At 39.9% G+C, this 17,184-nt stretch overlaps 1 protein-coding gene across 2 annotated transcripts in view; it reads right to left on the minus strand.

Moving 5' to 3' along the window:
- Window positions 1-17,184, minus strand: part of LOC122799354 (adhesion G-protein coupled receptor D1-like) — a 689,306-nt gene that overhangs the window by 205,667 nt on the left and 466,455 nt on the right. For both annotated transcript variants that reach the window (XM_044068349.1, XM_044068348.1), the window contains one exon: window positions 11,737-11,839. In XM_044068349.1, the coding sequence (XP_043924284.1) occupies window positions 11,737-11,839 (103 nt within the window). The remainder of the gene's footprint in view (window positions 1-11,736; window positions 11,840-17,184) is intronic.

Genomic DNA, 17,184 nt, shown 5'->3' on the forward strand with positions numbered 1-17,184 from the left:
CCCAAGGTGAATTTTACATAATCAAAAATAGAATTGATGTCTATGAAAAACTCATTGACTGTAGTAAAATCACCTTCAATGATGAAAAATAAATCATCAATGTAACGACAAAAAAACTTGATATTAAATTTCTGTTTTAAAATGGGTAACGCCTCAGACTCCCAAAAAGCCATTACCAAGTTTGCAAACGCGGGAGCCGCTGGAGACCCCATCGCAACCCCCCTCTTCTGTCTGTAATAATTATCACCAAAAAGAAAAATGTTGTTTTCTAAAATTAACTCTAAAAATAACCTAATGGTGGAAATAGCTCCTGCTGTAAACCTACCACCTTTCTTTGCCAAAAATTCACAAACTGCATCGATTCCTTCCAAATGGGGAATGCATGTGTATAGAGAAATGACATCAACTGTGAAAATGATGTGTCTAAAAGGATCAAAGGCATGTTCCTGTAAATAAACACCAAACTTACTTAGAAAGTGCCAAGAATCTCCAACATGAGATGGTTCATTCCCTAAAATAGGACCCAAAATCAAATCAATCACCAGAGAAATGCCTTCTGTGATTGAATGTGGACATGAGACAATCGGTCTAAGTGGAGGGTTTTTGACATCTTTGTGGGTTTTTGGTATTCCAAAAATCACCCCTATGCGTGGCTCAGTTACAACGCAAAAGTCATAAACCTCACTGGTGATGTCTCCTGACATAAATAAACCATACAGTTCAGACTGTATCAAACGTACCCTGCGTTTATAATCAAGAAGAGTTATACCTTCGTATTCCTCCGAATTGTTAATAATTTCTAACATCTTTGTTTGATACACGTTCTGATCCATGATCACAATGTTGCCCCCTTTGTCGCTTTTCATGAACCTGAAGCGATGACATAATGTCTTCAGGTTCATGAGAGCCACCCTTTCATTCCTAGTAAGATTGTCAGCAGCATATCTATTTCCACTCAAAACTTTGTTAACATCAGCAATACACTGTTCCTCAAATACTCTGATTGTATTGTGCAAATGAGGTGTGAAGGTGGATGGTTTTACCAAAGACTTGTGAATTTGTCCCTTTCTAGTTAAAAAATGCAACATATATTGTACATTTAATTTCCTAGAAAATTTTTTGATGTCAATAATAGTGTTAGTAACATTTGCCCTGGAGGTAGGGATAAAATTTAAACCATACTTCAACACATGGAGCTCACAATCAGAAAAACAATGCTCTGTCAAATTAATGATGTTAAACTGGTCAAAAGTCCTTTCTAAGTTTCGTCCGCCGAAGAACTGGACCCCAGAAAGGTCCGACTGCGAGTCAGAACAGTGTTCCTGTTGTGTTGACTTCCCCTTTTGTTTAAAAAAGTTGAAGTAGGAATTGAACCAGTATTAGTATTTCCTCCTGTATTGCTACTAGCTTTAACCTTAGGTCGAACTGACCCTTCAATAATGACGTCTTGCCCATTGGTTTCAATGTCCGTGTTATCAGGTTCTATGACTATCTCATCTGTGAAAAAATCATTAGCACCTGAGGAGTCAATGACTGACTCCTTAATCGGACGCCTGTTGTGATCATTTCTGTTTGAATTGTTCTCAGTATGCTTGACAATGCATGCCACCCCTTCGTTGTTAGCCCCTCCTGAATTCATTTCTCTAGAACTAATTGTTGGACGACCAAAGGCTCGGGTGGTCTGCTGGTCAGGGATAAAATAGTTGTTTATTTCCCCTCTTGATGCCTTTTGGTTGTTCTTATTTGCAAAGTTATCATATGCTGTGCCGCTGTTATAGGCGATGGTATCGCGGGTTAATTTAACCCGTTTGCGACTAATTACCTCGGCGGTGTGTTGTTCCAGTTCTTGGTGCAAAACAGCAAAAAGTTCACCAGCCTTAATCTCACCCAACAGTTCCTTAAGTTCACTTTCCAGTTGAATGATTTCAACTTTCAGTTCCCCCATTTTTGTAATGTTGTTATCAACAAGTAAACTTAAGAAGTTCATGCCAGCAGTATTGAAAAAATTGGTTAAAGTCTTAAAAAAAGACGAGGCTTTAGTGACCCCCGTTAGGGCATTTAAAAAATCTAAGGCCCTTGGGAACTATCCCCAATTCAATACAGTGTCTAAAATAACTGTTTTCTAAGTCCAGGGAATGATGTCTCTTTAACAATCTTACAAGCAAATTACGTTTATTGCTAATGTCAATATGACTTAAATCCCGTCTTCCTTTACCTGGATTGCCAAACGGATTCTGGATTTCGTTAAGAAAAACCTGTATTGTTCTGTGACCGGAATGATAATCCAAAGTAGACTTCTCTCGTGGACGAGACGCCGCAGCCTGGCAATAATCCCTCTCACGTTTGTCTTCGGTCTCGATAACAGTATTCAGTTCAACAAAAGATGTGTTCGGACTCAGTTGGTCTTCCGAACGTTGTTTGGTCATTTGAAAACGTTCGTTCTGATTGGTCCTCTGCATCAAAATCTTCAAGGAACTCTTGATGTCTAATAAAGTAGTCGTTAGCAACTCACTCAAAGTAATACCAGCCGAATTCGGTGTAGCATGTACTGTCAAGTCCAATAATTCATCATCTCTCACCTCAGACATGGCAAAGAAACCAAGTAAAAAAACGCCAAAGTAGTAACTAACACAAAATAAACAGCCGGGGTGAAAGATGAAACACACGGTAAATAGCGTAACCAGTAGTTTAATGCCCGCTTTCGTAAAAACTTCATCAGAATACAAAATAACCACAATTCAATGCATTTAAATAGCCAAATAATTAGCAAACAATTACTCAATTAAAATCAATCAAACAATTTAGTTTTTTAAAAAAAAATGACGTCTTGCCCATTGGTTTCAATGTCCGTGTTATCAGGTTCTATGACTATCTCATCGGTGAAAAAATCATTAGCACCTGAGGAGTCAATGACTGACTCCTTAATCGGACGCCTGTTGTGATCATTTCTGTTTGAATTGTTCTCAGTATGCTTGACAATGCATGCCACCCCTTCGTTGTTAGCCCCTCCTGAATTCATTTCTCTAGAACTAATTGTTGGACGACCAAAGGCTCGGGTGGTCTGCTGGTCAGGGATAAAATAGTTGTTTATTTCCCCTCTTGATGCCTTTTGGTTGTTCTTATTTGCAAAGTTATCATATGCTGTGCCGCTGTTATAGGCGATGGTATCGCGGGTTAATTTAACCCGTTTGCGACTAATTACCTTGCTTGCCACAGCTGCAACATGTGTCGATTTATTTCAGAGGGACCTTACATCAAAATAGACACCATTGACAACACCTTTAAAGCACCTTGTTATGCTGACTGCAAAACTAAGGGGGTGGTTTACATCAGTCAATGTTCGGGTTGTCCTGCATACTATGTTGGCATGACCACCCGTTGTTTAAATACTAGAATTAGAGAGCATCTTTATAGCATCAAAACGAACGACGAGAACAATGCCCTGTATAAACACACCAAAACTTGCAACAGATATAAGAAATTTTTGTTCTCAGTTTTAGAAGTTGTTCATGCTGATCTCCGAGCTGGGGATTTTAAAAAAAATTTTTTGGAGCAGTGTGAAACCATGTGGCAGATAAAACTTAAATCGGATAAGTTCCCTGGTCTAAATGACTACATTAACATCAAATGTTTTTTAAAACATAGGAAATTGCAAGTGAACAAGGGACTTGATTCATTTGATTTTTTTTTAAAGTGAATATATTTTTTTTTAAAAAACTAAATTGTTTGATTGATTTTAATTGAGTAATTGTTTGCTAATTATTTGGCTATTTAAATGCATTGAATTGTGGTTATTTTGTATTCTGATGAAGTTTTTACGAAAGCGGGCATTAAACTACTGGTTACGCTATTTACCGTGTGTTTCATCTTTCACCCCGGCTGTTTATTTTGTGTTAGTTACTACTTTGGCGTTTTTTTGGCAGGAGAAGTAGCTTACATTCTTCTAAGTTGGGAATTGCTGATTGAAGGCTTAGTGTGCCTGTTATTCTAAAAGTTTCTTAGTTCAGGTTCAAGCACTTGGGCTTCAGGCCCATTATACTGCATTAAGAATGTTAGTGGTCTGCACTCTTGTGGGAGGAGAGGGGTAGCCTCTGCCCTTTTGAGCTGGTAATTGCTGGTTGAAGGCTTATTGTTCCTGTTGTTCAAAGTGTCTTAGTACTGGTTTAACCACTTAGGTTCCAAACCTGTTATTTTACATTAGGAAGATCTGTGGTCTAAACTCTTGTGGCAGGAGAGGATAGCCTACACCCCTCTAAGCTGGGAATTGTTGGTTGAAGGCTTATTGGGTCTGTTATTCTGAAAGTATCTTAGTTCTTGTTTAAGCACTTGGGCTCTAAAACCAGTTATTTTACATTAGAAAGGTTTGTGGTTTAGATTCTTGTGGTAGGAAAGTGTAGCCTATGCCCCTCTAAGCTGGAAATTGATGGTGAAAGCTTATTGTGCCTGTTAATGTAAGTGTCTTTGTTCTGGTTTAAGCACTTGGGTTCCAGATTAGTTATTTCACACTAGGAAGGTTTGTGGTCTACACATTGTGGGATTATTCTACTGAATTGCTGATGTAATTAAACTTTTTTTTTGCTGTGTGACTGTGATTTTCTGCACTTTGAATTTCTAGTATTTCTGCATTTTATAGCATAGGATAGATTCAGGCTTGCTGAATCTAGACTGTTTGGTATAATTTAAGTACTAAAACCAGTCATCTTACATTAAGAATGCCTCCTCTTGCACCTTTGTGGCAGAAGTGTGCAGCCAAGGACCCATCTGAGTTGGGGATTGCTGGAAAAAGGCTCAGTCTTGGGCTTTCCCTTTGGTTACTTTGTTTAAAATCATTTAACTTCTTTTCTATTTACATGTCATGTTTGTGTGGGTTTGAGCTCAGTTTACCAAAGCTGCTCAGAGATTTCATTGCTGCTCTGTGAGCAGTTCAGTTTTGCATTGTGAAGCATTAATGCATATTTCTAACCCTAGCCTTCCATAGAATAGCTGCTTTTTTTAGTCTTACAGCAAAACCTTGTTCATCTTGCCCACTCCTGACTAGTTATTACAGTATATACCTGCCATAATGGATGGACAGTTTCCCACCATTTCTCCAGCTATCCTGATTGACATGGGCACCCTGAGACAATGTAGCAATTGCCTCATGTATACTGACAACCAGTTACTCCTAAAACAAACAAATGCAACATGTCAGAGATATCTCTATTCTATGAATTTGGAATCAGTTCTCTCACATAACAACAAACCAGATATCAAACAGGTTGTCAGCACACACACTTCAGCTCTTGCACATAACAAGCTCACTACACATAAACCTACATATGCGGAGGTACTTGCTAGAAGCCTACCTAAAGATCAGAGACCTTCCAACCGCAAAACTACTGCACACACTGCAGACCCAACAGAATCCACAACACATAATAATAATAATAATAATAATAATAATACACACAACAGTGTCTCAGCCAATAAGCCCCTAAGCAAAACACCTCAAAACCAAATGTCTTGGTCATAGAAGACTCCATAGTGAGACACACAGATGCCCCCCCCCCCCCATCAGGCTGGACAAGGAGAAGGTCACGCCAGCTGCCTGTCAGGTGCCAAGATCCATCAGACCACACACACAATCAAGTCTTTCAACAATAAGTACCATTATGACTCTGTCATAGTCCATGCTGGAGTGAATAATTTGAGATGAACCTCACTGGACTATATGAAGAGAGACATGTGTCCCAAACAGGTATGTCCCTAGGTCTAAGCAGCATTCTACCTTCACCCAGGATGATGCCTGAATATAAACAAAAAATTATTGACTTCAACAATTGGTTTAGCTTCTAGAGTCAATCTAGGAGGATCCAGTATCTGTCAGCCTGGCAAGATATGGTCAACAGACCATGCTGCTTTGCCAGAGATGGTCTTCACCTGTCGTCTCTTGACTTCCGGTTACTGGCAAAGGTACTTGCCTCCCCCATAGTGCCTTTTTTAGGCAATGTTGTAACAACAAAATTTCTAGTGTAAAAAAATTCACTAGAGACAAACTCAAGGTTACGCTGCTTAATGCTAGGAGTCTAAACAGGAAACTGCACTTACTGGAAGCACTCCTTACCGTGGACGATGTTGATGTCTGTGCAGTCACAGAGACATGGTTCAAGGCAGCAGAGAGCACCCCGGCCATGCAAGGCTACAATACCTTCCACACATTCAGACCTCAAAATGACTGTGAAAAAACCAAAGGCAGAGGTGTATCCATTACACAAACCAGTTCACCCAACAGTAGTGCTTATAAACCAACCAAAAGAAAAAACACTGTTCCACAGCAAGTGAATTGAAGGCCAAAACACAGTTCTTTAGTGTGTCACAGATTTATTCTTCACTTTTGTCAAACAAAAAAAAATGACTTTTTCAGAGTAAATACCACATAAAATACTCACTCATTTTATAAAACTTAGCCAGTAAAAATCTAAAACTTAACCACATGTTCAACACATTTGTGATACGCTAAAGAACTGTGTTTTGGCCTTTGATTCACTTGCTGTGAAAAAAGGTGTATCCATATTCATTATAGACAAATACACTTCAAGACTGGTCAAACAGTACAACTCCCTAGAGCTACTCCAAGTCCAACTAACTTTAGGTAAAACCCCCTTCCATATAATTGTTAGCTATAGGTCCCCCACCTTGAACCACAAGAATCACTCTGCCTACCTGGACCTACTTGAGTCACTCACTATACAGCCAAACACCTTGGTCATGGGTGATTTTAACTATCCTTCCATCGATTGGGAGTCATATATGAGCACAAACATGCTTGCCCTAAGGTTCCTGTTCTTTGTTAATATGCTCTGGAATAGATAGTCTGCACTCCCACAAGGGGCTCAAATGTCCTAGACTTAGTATTCACCAACAGAGGGGAGGTCTCTGCACTACCCCATATGTGTTGCCCTCCCTGGTATGGTCTGATCATAAATACATCTCATACCTGACCCCCCCCCCCAAGAGAAAAAAGGATGAAAAGTTTCTCCAAAGCAAATTATAGCCTCCTAAGTGATGGCATAAATAGTTTCAAACCCCTGCTACCACTGTCAACAATGACTCCTATACAGAGGTGTACACAAAAGCCGTGGGCTATAACAACAATGCAAATGTATAGACTCTGCTGTATCTGAATGGATCAAAACACAGTCCTCACAAAAAAAACAAGCCCCCCTCCGTGGACATCAAGCATAAATAAGTTATACAAGAGGAAGAAACTAATGCCTAAGAACAAGAGGGACCTGGCTTAGTAGAGGAAGGACACCCTCTACAGCTTGAACAAGCAAATTAGATATCTTTTAAAGTGCTCTAAAGTCATTTATGAAGCTAAACTAGCATCCCTAGCTAAGGATAATCACAAGGCATTATTTAGCTACATCAGAAATCTAAAAGGGTAGACCCAGTGTTGTGCCAAACTAGTAGTGGACGGTACCACTCATACTGACCCTGAGGATATCGCAAGCCTGCTAGCAGACAGATTTGGCATAAACCTCACCTCCCTGTCTCAACCAGACATTCCCCAAAGCATACCTGTCACCATTCCTCTACCTAGTATCTCCAAAGAGCAGGTCATAACCACACTCTCCATAGCCAAAAACACAGCCTCTATGGGACCAGATAACATCCCAGACTGCCTATTAATTGGTCTAAACCAGGGCACCCTCTTTAACCACTATCTAAATACTGTCTTTGTCTCAGCAGAGTGGAAAACAGCAACAGTAATTCCCTTGCATAAAGGGGGGGGGGTCCATATACTGACCCTGGGAACTATAGACCCATAAACCCAACCAGCCTTATCTGCAAGGCCATGGAGAGAATCATCATGGACCTTATCAGCAAAGACATAGGTGACCTTCAAACTCTTGACCCAACCCAATTTGGCTTTGTTAAGGGTAGATCATGCTTATTAAACCTGGTAGACTTCTTCAATAATGTCACCAAAGCCCTGGATGAAGGCAAAATAGTACATCCAGTCTATCTTGACTTAGCTAAGGCTTTTGACACAATCCCTCACTCAGGTATCATTGAGAAATTCACCCAGCTGGGCATTAATCCATATGTCACTAGATGGGTAGCCAAATGGCTCACTGACAGAACACATACAGTCAAAGTTGGGGATTCCACCCCTACCAGGAGACCACTTACCAGTGGTGTACCATAAGGATATGTGCTGGGCCTCCTACTCTTTGGAATCTATTTCTCAGAAGTCCAGGTGAAAATAGATGGCCTGTGACTTACCAAGTTCACTGATGACTGCAAACTGGGCACAATCCTTGAGTCCCCCAATGATGTTGCCATACTACAAAAATGGCTTACACAGACGAATGATTGGTGCCAAACCACAGACTTAATACAAAAAATGCATTATCATCCCTTCCTGCAAAGGGGAAGTCCCTGCAAATTACAATATTAACAGTACCCGCTTTAGCTCAAACCCTGTGGTGAGAGATTTGGGAACATGGTTGATAACAAGCTTAACTTTGATCACCATGTGTCCACAATGTTAATGAAGGCCTTCTATGATGCACATCTCATAAGTAAGGGCATCACATCCAGAGCTAAGGATGTTATAACTCCCCTGTACACGTTCCTCATCAGACCACTAATAGAGTACAATGCCTGCTTATGTATGTACCTCACCAGACACCTGCAGCAGCTGGAGAGACCTCAGAGGTTTTTCACCAAGAATATTCAGGACCTTCAACACATGACCTATATGGACAAACTGAAGGCCCTGTCACTGTACTCTGTATTTTATAGACTACTGAGAGGTGACTTGTGCCTGGCCTACTGAGCAGTCTCAGACCCTGCCCTAATGAAAATGCTGCACATTCTCAAGTCAAATTGGACAAGATTCACTCATTCTAGGGATCTTAACCTAGCCTGTAAATTTAACAGCACATGCTGGAGATACAGATTTCCCAGAGATTGCCATGCCTCTGGAACAAACTCCCAATTCACGTAAAACAGAGCTCCTCAATGACCCCATTTAAGCATAACTTAACTGGATGGGAGATTGTAAATTTACCCTGGGGGGTGTCATCTATGGCCCTCTTGGATAAGGGCAGTCAGTGCTGATCATAGACTCACACTGCAAATATAGACCATACAACATGGTCAATAAGGAAACAAGGGTATAACATGGATAGGCTTATAAAGGCCCTAGGGCCAATAGCCTAGTAACCCCCTATGAACCTATGAACCAGACCTGCAATTTTATAAAGACAACATCTTCAATGAGTAAATTTGCATTAATATGATTATGGCTGAACTAAAAATTTTAAAATAGTAGAGTGTCAACTGTGTCATATTTCTAGTCAGTTAAATGAAGCACATACAGTACTGGAAAATATAACATAATCCCAGAAAGAAACAAATGACTGAACATGGTAGTTAGCTTAGTGATTGGATGTAGATACATATAGGCATTGGAGAGATATAGGAAATTGAAAGATAGTTAATTCATGGAGTAGTTACCTGTAGGTAGCAGATATAGTAGAATACATGGTTGGGTAATGTGGTGGTCAGAGGTTAGGGTTAATATGGTTTGTGACATTGTGAGGTATTGGCAGCTGTACCAGGAGAAGTAAGCCAGTGCATGTGTGGCATTTGCCAGCATGGCTGGTTGAAGTTTTATAAGTATTCTTGTGTCATCTGACTGTCACATTGATTTGTATAACTGCTTATATTAAAAATATATTTGTAAAATTTGTTTATGTTAAAAATGCTGCAACAGAATCTTAACAGAGTTCTGAAGGTGAATTGTGCCAGAGTCAGGTGACTAGATGTGATGTCATTCTATAAACAGCTGAAGGACAGAACTCTGGCAGCATCAGTTTTGTTTGTTTTTTTTTTTTCTTTGAATTCTGATATAAAAGATCTATGTCAGTTATCACAGTTCAATTGTTCAGTTGTTGAGTCAGTTGAGTTAATGTGTAGCATCTCATCTTGCCTTGTGGAAGTAAGCATCTCAGCAGTACATCTTGCCTTAGTTTATCTTTAGTTCAGTTAGAAGTAATACAGTGAGATTAGTTTAGTATTATTTTTTCTGCACCTGTAAGATTCTACCAAACTGTGTTATTTTTATATTTCCTGTGACTAAAACTCTGTTGTTTATTGTAACTAAATATTAAGTATTCTCCTGTTTTCTATCTTATTATCCATTATTAAATATGTTATACCTTTTCATTGTGGCTGGTCTTTTAGTGAATACTTTTAACATCTTGGCAGTACTTGTGTTTATTTTAGTGACACTGTGGCCACTCTGATAAGCCTTATTGCTTTGGTCACACTCTACCATTTATATCAGTATTAATTTGACACAGTATAATGGGTTACCCTTTGTAATAGCCTTAAAGTACCTGACTGGTGGCAGCAATCTACCTTATAGTCTGGAAAGAGGGGACACAGCTGGTGAATCTGTGCCAATCTTTCCCAGATGTGTGCGCGCACGTGTGTGTGTGTGTGTGTGTGTGTGTGTGTGTGTGTGTGTGTGTGTGTGTGTGTGTGTGTGTGTGGAAAATCAGATATTCAAGTGTGTGTCAATACTTAGAACTGGGACGCAGTGCTCCAAGGTGAGTCTTGTTTGGATCTGGAGAAACAGAGAGTCCAGTCCCAGGTCTGGAGCAGATTTCCTGTGTGCTCTTGAGGGAAATTGTGCTTGATGCAGAGAGATGTATTTGAAATACTGTGTAAATCCATTCCTGTTTTAGTGACTGCCTCTCACCAGTGCCAGTGCTGAGGATTGGGGCTCCTTGATTACTGGCCTGGGTAAAGAGGGGGTTTCACATGGCACAGAAGGGGTTTCACCCACAGAAGTGCAGGAACAGAGCCAAAATTTAAATAATTTTGTTATTTCTAGGTATGGCTGTAGGCATCCCTTAAAAATCACTTAATAATGTAGATATTTTAAATTTTAAACTAATGCTTTCCCTTGTAAAAAACTATGTACAAATTTATAAACTAAACATTAATGTTTATAACTTAGCCACTCTAAGTTTTAACACCCTGTTAAAGCTGATTGCTTCATTCTAACCAGGACCATTGGGTACATTCAACCTCTATTGCCATTTAATTTCACAGTATTCAAGCCTCGACTTCCAGCTGCTACCCCTTCACATTCAGCTTGACATTTTTAAAGACTGTCAAAATAAAAATTCTTAAAATTAGGGCATAAAAGGGCATGCCTACTTAGGGCACTTCTATTATTTCTTTTCCATATACTGTAATTATGCTTGTACATTCTCATCTGATGTGCAAAAACGGGTAGGAGGGGTTGTGGATGGATGGATGGATTCTGACATTCAAAGTCCTTTCTGATTTTCTGACATAGAAAGAACTGCATATCTCACAGCAAAAATAAGCTATCCCTCTAGAGACACAATTCATATGGGACTCATGGAACCATGGCTTGTCTGAATTCCATTTCTTGCCTATTAACTTCATTGATAAAAGGACACTGATTACACATTCCACATTTGAATGTACCCCTACAGAGACTCTTCTGGTTCTGTCATAATTTCACGACTCCTTCTTACCTGTTTTGTAAGTTGAAATTCCTTTTTTTTAAAAAACTGCTGAGAATTTTCTGTCACTTTGTCCTTAATTCCAAAATGAGTGACAGCATTGTAAATTCATACTGTCAATAAAAACATGGGACATGCATACAATTTAATGTAATTTTTCTTTACTATGACTAAAACTCACCTCACTGGGAACAAGCATATCTCCAACTAAGAGGTTTATCTGAGCAAACAGCACAGCAACTGACATGTTTCCATTCAGGTGTGACTTGGAATCCTTGAAAGACCTGTACAAAAATGAATACCTATGACAGTTTCTCATAACAGTTCTGTCTGGACTACATCAGTTACAAGCCTGTCATGTATTCTGCAACTATGAAAAGCACAATCTTCAAATTAAAAAAAAAAGAAAAAAAAACTGCTGTTAATGGTGTTCTTAGAGCAATTTCAGTCAAATAAGTTTAACTTAGCAACAAGTGTAACTGCCAGTATTTACCTTTCTTAGATGGTACTAAGTAAAGAGTGAATCATTTTTGCTGAAACATACATACTGGGCATTATATATGATAAGTAATGACCATTAGTGATGCTTTGTGTAGTATAGTCCATTTCTTTTCCACTGTGCCCTTACAGATGTGTTAGAACAAACCTCTGAGATTTCTTACATTGGCAAGAAGAAAACATCATTATTATTCCACTCTTAAAAATATTAGTTGGCTTTCCATTCCAAAGGGATGACCCACCACCCTAGCAGCAGCTGCGTTTTTACATAAATTTGTATTCTATGATCCTGGACTTGCCAGTTCACTCATTACTTGTGTCACCCACTCCTCAACATAAACACACATGTATACACAGCCTCTAGTCCCAAAATAATTTTGCTACAGAAATAAGTAGACAATGAGTTAGTTTACCATTACATGACAGACTCTTCATTTATCTTGAATCAGTTTATATTAGCTTCTACTTCCTAAATGCTTGTAGAATACCACTAATGCTTTTACTTATATACTTCATCTTGAAAGGAACCTACCTAAGAGAGCAGTGTTAACACTGGCTCCAGTAGGGGATGGGGAAGATGTCTGGAGCTGAACCTCTGGAAAACTAGCCTGTTATGTAGAGTATGTGTTTGTTTGTGAGCTAGATTATGTTAGAAAATACTTGTTGGTTTATATTTCAGATTCATAGTCATCCTTAGAGGTGATTTCATAGACTGAATTCAGTTTTAATTACTTGTAAAATCTAGTTGCTTATGACACTTGTTTAAATTTTAAGTCTTAACTAGGAATAAAGTGGAGTTTCCAAGCACAACCATCATTTTGCCACATTCATAAACTCATTGGCCATTGTTTAACCCATCATTTATATTACAAACTCCACATTGTGTTCACTTCTACTAGTTATAAATGCTCAAGGTCAACAGTCCCAGTTGAAGGATCGGGATAACTTTCAGAATGCAGGCCAAACAGGCTGGAAAAAAAAAAACAATGAGATAAATGTCCAGGTTGTGGGATTACAGTGTGACTGAAGGACCTGTATACGTATGTTCGGTGGGGAGGGACAAATTAAAGGATGAAGGCAGGAAGACAGAAGCTTGCAGGTTAATAGAGATTGGAAGAAGACTTCAGAAGAGGTTTGTCAGAACTACAAAGTGAGGACAGCTGGAAGAACAGATGTGGGAAGACATTACTGGTATTATACAGAAGATGGTTACTAAGGACCAGACATGAGACTAGGGTACTCAGAATGGTCAGAAACAGTGGCAGCAGCAGGAGCAGAAAGCCTTTGAAGAAGGAATCAAGCAGATAACACAGGGATGAAGAATGCTGGACAGGGACGGAGCAGCAGAGAATAGTCATACAAGAATGATCTAGAATTACACAATGTGGCCGGGGGAAAATGAAGATGGAGACAGTGGGATTAGTGAGTGTAGAAAGGGAGAAGGAACACATAATTGTTCATACAGAGAAGGAAGGAGGTAAAAAAACAAAACAAAGGGTGAATCAAAATCAAAGGGAGACAGAGAAGAAAAGTGGACAAAAGCAGGCAGAAGGCCTAGACTAGCATGAGGTAGTTTGATGTGCTAATCATGCAGGCAAACCAGATCTGGAAATGAGTACATACAAAGCCTGGTAGGTGGTGGTAAACAAAGTGTTTGGAATCGGGGGGGGGGGGGTCTGACATTAGCTAGGGATCTAGGGAGGCAAACAGCACAGTGGAGGTGGAGACAGAGCTGGTGCAGATTTCAGTTAAGGTTGCCCTTGGTGGAGGAATTTAGGTAATTTACAGACTTTTTCATAAAACATGTCAAACAGAGAATGAGAATAACAAGTAAACCAGAACATATTTTGAATTGATCTCTGAGGATGAAATGAAAGCAGAGTTCTCAGAAAAAAATTCCATTTACTAGTCATTCTATATTCCTATTGTTACCTAGGGTCTTGAGCTGTGTCCAAAAAATGAGATAATGGGTATAGGTGGTAGAAATAATATTTCCTACATGGTTACTGGGCATACTGTCTATCAGTTGGAAAGAAGATCAGTGATTTGGGACAGATTTCTAGCCTTAGAGTAGAACTGGTGCCTTTTTAGACTGAGAAGTTTCAGAATAGCTTAGGATCACAGGAAGTTACTAGGCTATTTGCCCTGAGACCCTTATAAGCCTAGCAAGGAGTTTAGTCCATGTTTAGACAAGTCAGCATCCAATGCCTCTGTCCAGCAGGGACACAGGTGGAATCCCATCCAGTTATCCAGGTTTCACTTAAAAGGGGATAAAGAGGTACTCTGCTTGACGTGGAGAGGGAGTCTATTCTACAGATGGGGGAGTCTCAGGGACACAAATCTGTCCCACCAACAAGTCCTATTGATGTTACAGATCAGGTTGAGGCCATGCATGTGGGTTACTTGAGTGGAGCTTGACTTGCGGATATGCAACAGCCCCCTCAAGGTGGGATCCAAGATTGCCTTGTATGTCAAACAGAGGTCACCTCTGAGGAGTCTGTATGAAACTGAGTAGAAGGATAGGGCTTTTAGCCTATCTGTGTATGGTAGAGTTTTTAGGCCCTGGATTCTCCTGGTGAGGATCCGCTGTGGTCTCTTCAGCTGCTTCATGTGCTTTGGAGGTACATGCTTAACGGGGTATTGTACTCAATAATTGGCCTTATAAAGAAAGAATACAGGGGTGTTATGACCTCTTTGTCCCTGGATAAGATACCCTTACTTATGAGGTGGGCCATGTAGAAAGCTTTCCGTGCAACGGAAGCAACATGGTGGTAAAAAGACAGGTTGCTATCAACCTGGGTGCCCAAATCACTCATGACTGATTGCATGCTTAGGACATTGTTATTAATGTGATAATTTGTGGGGACGTCACTCTCCCCAAAGAGGATGATGATGCATTTTTTTGGTATTCAACTTGAGGCCATGTTGCTGGCCCCAGTAATTTGTTTGGGTGAGACCCTCTTGGAGGATGTTGACATCACTAGGGGAATTGATGACAGTTACCAGCTTGCAGTCATCTGCAAACTTGGTCAGCCATATGTCACTGGTTTCAGCCTGCACCTAAGAAAAATATATCTTAAACAACAGAGGACCCAAGACAATCCTGGAGTACACCGCTCGTTACGGGCCTACTGCTTGAGGTGGCTTTCCCTGTTTTGATGGGTCTATATTAGAACATCAAAGTTTCAAAACTTTGAATGTTCTAATATTGAACCCTATTACATGAAAGCTAAAAATATTGAACATGCAGAACAGCAAATTTTTTCCTAGGGAAAAAATTTGTTGTTCCAAAACACATACACACAACACAAGCACACCAAACAAACAGCAATCCACACACATACACCTAAAATCTTACACCTAACCCTACACTAAACTATACACACACCACTAACTATCCACTTTCCTTAACCCAAACCCTAACCCTAAGGTCCGTCACTATTGCACACTTACCTGAACCGTGCCCTAACCCTAACTCACCTACCCCGCCCTAACCCTCACGTCCACACAATCGCACACTTACCTGACCCACGCCCTAACCCTCACGTCCACACAATCACACACATAACTAACCTGCACCCTAACCCTAACTCACTTAACCCGCCCTAACCCTCACATCCACACAATCGCACACATACCTAACCCGCACCCTAATCCTAACTACCCTAACCCACACTCAATCGCACACTTACCTGAACCCGACCCGTAACTTTCCACCACAGCGCTGAAAATACCGAAGCAACAGAAACGGACAACCAAATTCTTTCCCTAGGAAAAAAATTAGTTTTTCTGTTGCTTCAATATTTTCAACTTTTTCATAATAGGGTTCGATATTAGAACATTCAAAGTTTTGAAACTTCGATGTTCTAATATAGACCTGTTTTGACTAGCTGGATTCTATCAGTGAGCCAGTTTGCTGCCTATCTGGTAAGATATGGATTGATGCCTAGTTGAGAGAGTTTATTTATTATGTCCGATAAATCCTGTGGGGCACTCACTGGAGGTGTTCTAAGCACAGCCCCTTTAGGATGAGTTCCCAGGACACATGTGAATGATTATGCCTCCTACTTACCCTGTGAATGTTTGGGGATTATGCAGAAACAGATGAAATCAGAGTAGGAAAGGAGAAGTTTTGACTGCTTGGCTTTGTCTGCTACCTACTTGCCACCCCAGCAGAAAAAACATAAGAAAAATGAAGTAAAGTAAGTGTGATGTTTATAATTGTCTTTTCATACTTTACTAAAGTGCATGTCGCCTTGTTTTTTTTTTTTTCCTTAAATATAATTATTTTATTTGCAATTGAGCTTGCCCAAACCAGTTCCTTTTTAGTCCCAGTCTAGATGGTAAGGACAAGGATAAATTGGTTCCACAGGGTAAATGCCCAAGAGGTAAGGTAAATAGAGCAAAATGAGAAATATTTGGGATGAGCCAGTGACATGTTCTCAGTGTGGTGTATTTGGGTTAAGAAAAGGTGATGGGACAGTTATTACATAGAGTATGTAATGTGTAAGAGTAATGGGGACTGCTCCCTTTAAACTGAGCTTCTAGGTGGGAAATTAGCTTTTACCTGTACCTATTTAAGGCTAGGTTATTGTCAGGTTGACAGAATATGAAAAACTTGTGATTGTAATTTGTTGCTAAAGAGAGAAACCAGCTCTGACGCAGTAGTCCAGTGAGAGGTCCATATTCATGATGAAGGTCCTGGTAGCAGAGAACCTAGAAGTTACCTTCATTGAATGAGATGGATTCTGGTAGTTATTTTGCTTTATCTTACAAAAGGAAATCTTGGCAGGGATAGACTCTGAACCTGTAAAACTATTGTTTATCAGTGAGCATTCCGCTGGGCTTGTTAGCTAATGCTTTTCCGTTTAGGGAGGAAACTTTACGGCATAAAATATTCTGCCTAACAGGCTTCCTGGGAGTCCAGTTATGAAAGACTGCCAGCTTTAGGAGATGCTCTATGTACCTATGCTAATTACTGACACAATGATGGCACATTGGTTGAACTCATACCTCTCAACCTCTCAGCAGAAGAAATCTGGACAAAGCCAACGAAAATGGGGGTCAAAGACCATAAAACAGGGACATATTTTAAATATGTCTCTTGTAAACTTAAAAAGTTGCTAAAACA

This window comes from Protopterus annectens, chromosome 4.part0, assembly GCF_019279795.1.
Source record: "Protopterus annectens isolate FY-2018-M chromosome 4.part0, PAN1.0, whole genome shotgun sequence".
Lineage (NCBI taxonomy): Eukaryota > Metazoa > Chordata > Ceratodontiformes > Protopteridae > Protopterus > Protopterus annectens.